Raw genomic sequence first — 3,760 nt, 5'->3', positions numbered from 1 at the left:
CCACCACCACTACCACCACCACCACCACCACCACCACCGCTTCACAGGACATATCCACTATACCTACTTCACACCAAGACTCAGGGGTTAGTCAGTTCCACTTCCTTGACCATGACTCAACCATGCAGAAATTTACCATTCTCCTCTTGATGATGTTAAAAAAAAGAACCAATTACATTCAGGAACATAATATTCAACAGTCAAGTAAAAGTCAAGTTGTTGCAAATGCCTCTCAATGTCAGAAAAGCTTACTTTGAAATTAAGTCTAAAAAGTACTGTAAACATGTAGCAGTAATAGCTACTGAGAACAAAACAAAGACAGTTGCATGGCACTCACACACTGGAGAATCCTGCCTGTCACTTAGTAGGATACTGTACCAAGAACTGCAGTTGTATCCCCAGAAGTTGGTAGATCCACGAGGCTTCAGGAAGCTTCTGTGTCAGGCACAATTGAGGAAGATGAGCACAGGGCATGCATAGCAGACAAACATCACAAGACTGACTGACATCGGTACCACTTGAAGGGAGGAGGGATCAAATGTGGGTCTGTGCACTCACATAAATAGAATTCTCCAGTAGGGAAAATTATTACCACCTGACATGTTGCTTTGCTTTAAGCAATAGCTAAGGTTGTAATCTGTGGAACTCATCGCTGAAAATCACAACAGAAATCTGTATGACATGATTTAATATAAAATATACAAATTTCTCAGCATGAAGACCCACAGAACAGGAAGGCAATTGACAAGCAAATGGATTTCTTAAAAAATAAATAAATAAATAAAATCCTTGATTATTCTTGACAATCAATGCTCAAAAACAAACCTGTCCAGAAGTAGGGGCATGAGATGACTGCAGACTAGAATGCCTCAGGACCTACTCCACATTGTCCTTGCCACAATTCTCTCCTAATAACACTGAGTTTCTGCATCCATTGGAGGTGAGTGCCAACCTCCCATCACCACCCTTCCTTTGCCAAAGATGACCACAGGTCACTCACTGTCAAACTTGATGGAATTGACCTGGACAGAGATGGAGCCTCTGCCTCGCTGCTGCTTCTTCTTCATTTTTTCATGCCGGAAGGACTTGCCTTTGGTGAACTTCAGAACCTGATGGGCTCGCTCACCCCAGTCTCCAGCTGCACCTCGTTTGGCATCAAAGGAATTGTCTGCTACTCGAGAGCCCACCTCAGTCTCCTTCTCCCTGACCCTTTGGAAAGGGGAAGATGCCCTTTTTTCTCCCTTCTTCTTTTTTGGAAACGCATTGGGTATCTGGAGCTTAACTTTCTTTGCTTGAGGAGTTGTTGCTTCAACCGCTGTCTCATTCTGCTTCCGTTTCTTGCCTGAACCTGGCTTGGTCCGGGCTGCCTTTTTCTTCTCTTCTGTTTCTTCTTCTTCCTCCTCCTCCTCCTCACTTTCCTTGCCTGCTTTTCTATTCTGAGAAGCTGGAGTGCTATCGGCCTTGCTTGCCTGTGATTTAGGAGTAGCCTTTCCCTTGGGCTTCTTTTTCTCTTCTTCACTGGAGTCTTCGGAGGAGCTGCTGCCGCTGCTCTCGGCTTTCTTTCCAGGGGCTGGTTTGGGAAAGGCTGCCTTCTTCTTAGCTGGAGGCTTAGGTGTCTCTTCTTCCTCTTCACTGCTGGAACTATCTGAGTCAGAGCTGCTGTCCCCAGCAGCCTGAGGAGCCTGTTTGGCAGGTGCTGCTTTAGTGGTCCCCTTGACCTTGGGGGTTGTCACACTTTTCTTGGTGGCCTCCTCCTCGCTGGAGCTGCTCTTGGCCTTCCTGCTCTGAGCTTTCTGGCCACCTCCTGAAGACTGCTTAGGAGTCGCCACTGCCTTTGCTGCAGATGGCTTGGGAGTGACAGCTAGCTGCTTAGGAGTTGCCACTGCCTTTGCTGCAGATGGCTTGGGGGTGACAGCTGGCTTGCTTAAGGGACTCTTGGTGGTACTGACTGGCTTGTCAGGAGCTTCATCCTCAGAACCACCGTCAGAATCTGAGCTGTCTGAAGAGCTTTCTGCTTTCTTCTTCACGGGAGCTGGTTTGGCAGGTGTCTTGGAGACCACTGTCTTAGCTGGAGGTTTTTTCTCTTCCTCAGAACTTGAATCAGACTCATCACTGCTGTCTGCAGGCCTTGTCTGCGCAGCAGCTTTCTTTGGAGCCTGGGTTCCCGAGGACTTCTTTGGTAAAGGAACAGAAGGCGGTGGAACTGAACTGTAGGGACCTGCCTTTTTCTTCATGGGTTTTTTCTGTTCCTCTTCCTCTTCACTGGAGGAATCTTCACTGCTAGAGCTCTTTTGGGTAGGGGCGGCAGCTACTTTCACTGGTGCCTTGACCACGACTTGCTTTTTAGGTGCAGTTTTCTTGGGAGGTGCAGCTGCCTTCTCTTCCTGCGAGCCATCACTGCTGTTGCTGCTGCTGCTGCTGCTGCTGCTGCTACTGCTGCTTCGGCAGGGGCGGCGGCTGTGGCTGCTGGCTGCTTTATCATTGGCTACTTTAGGCTGTGCTTTCGCCGGTGTACCTTGTTTGGCTGGGGCTTTAGTCGGAGCTTTAGCTGCCACCACTGTCTTTGGCTTCTGAGTCTGTGGGGCTTCATCCTCTGAGCTTGAGTCAGACTCGGACTCAGAGCTCTCTGCTTTCTTCGGAGGAGGTCTGGCTGCCTTGGCTTGGAGCTTAACTGCTTTCTGCTGAACAGGCTGTTTCGTTTTGTCCTCTTCCTCCTCGTCATCACTGGATTCTTCACTACTGCTGCTCTCTGAAGCTTTGGCTGCTGCCTTCTCAGCACGCTGAGGCACACTGGCTCGCTTGGCAGGTGCGGCAGCCTTCTGTGTGGAAAGTCCTTGGGCTTTGTCCTCTTCCTCACTGCTGTCCTCACTGCTGTCACTGGATGAAGTCTCTTTCTTAACCTTCTTGGTCACTGGTCTATTTGACTGTAATTTCATCGTTGGGGCTTTGGTGGACTTGAGCCAGAAGCTATAGATGTCCAAGAGGGAAGAGGCATTGGCGTCTTGCTGCGTAGCGCCTGTCGCTTTTGCAAATTTACTGGCCACCTCGGAGAGTTGGTTGTCTCTCAGAAAGCCGAGCACAAGGGGATAAAGGTCGCTGGGTACCACGCGGCGCAAACCGGTATCCGCCATACTCCCAGTAAAACGCGTCACTGCCCTTTCGCTTGCTCGCGGCACGACTTAGGAACTCCAAAGCACAACCAGAGGGGGGAGGGGCAGTGTCGTCATCACGTCACTCGGCGGCACGCAGCGGAAAGTGGCCTCAACGTAGTTTTGATTTGCATTTCCCTGATGGCTAAAGATGCTGAACATTTCTTTGTTTCTCAGACATTTGAGATTCCTCTACAGAGAATTTTCAATTTAGATCTGTGCCCCATTTTTAGTTGGATTATTTGGTTTTCCGTTATCTAGTTTGAGTTCTTTTTATATTTTCGATGCGAACACTCTGTCAGGTGTAAAATTGATGATAATCTTTTCCCATTCTGTAGGCTGCCTTTTTGTCCTACTGATTGTGTCTTTTGCCTTACAGAAGCTTTTCAGCTTCATGAGGTCCTATTTATTAATTTTTGATCTTAGAGCCTGTGCTATTAGTGTTCAGAAAGCTGTCTCCTGTACGAGTGAGTTCAAGGCTATCCCCGACTTGCTCTTGCAATGTATATGCACTTAAGTTATTTAATATTTATGCTAATGAAGATAGGAGAGGCATAAATGGAGATTAAAAAATCTGCTAGCTCTGTGAGGTAATTTTATTTTCTTAACTA

General features: G+C 47.9%; 1 protein-coding gene across 1 annotated transcript; it reads right to left on the bottom strand.

Annotated features, from left to right (window-relative positions):
* Positions 1-50: 50 nt before the first annotated feature.
* On the bottom strand, positions 51-3,161 carry LOC110313626 (nucleolar and coiled-body phosphoprotein 1-like). The gene has a single exon (XM_029534594.1). It carries the CDS (start codon positions 3,129-3,131, stop codon positions 993-995), a length of 2,139 nt encoding a protein of 712 aa, XP_029390454.1. The 5' UTR covers positions 3,132-3,161; the 3' UTR covers positions 51-992.
* Positions 3,162-3,760: the final 599 nt, after the last annotated feature.

This window comes from Mus pahari, chromosome X, assembly GCF_900095145.1.
Source record: "Mus pahari chromosome X, PAHARI_EIJ_v1.1, whole genome shotgun sequence".
NCBI classification, from domain to species: domain Eukaryota; kingdom Metazoa; phylum Chordata; class Mammalia; order Rodentia; family Muridae; genus Mus; species Mus pahari.
Note: the sequence above shows the minus strand (reverse complement) of the source record. Positions and strands in the feature narration are given on the sequence as shown.

Coding starts and splice junctions, on each gene's coding strand:
- LOC110313626 (XM_029534594.1), bottom strand. CDS start 3,131: ATGGCGGATACCGGTTTGCGCCGCGTGGTACCCAGCGACCTTTATCCC.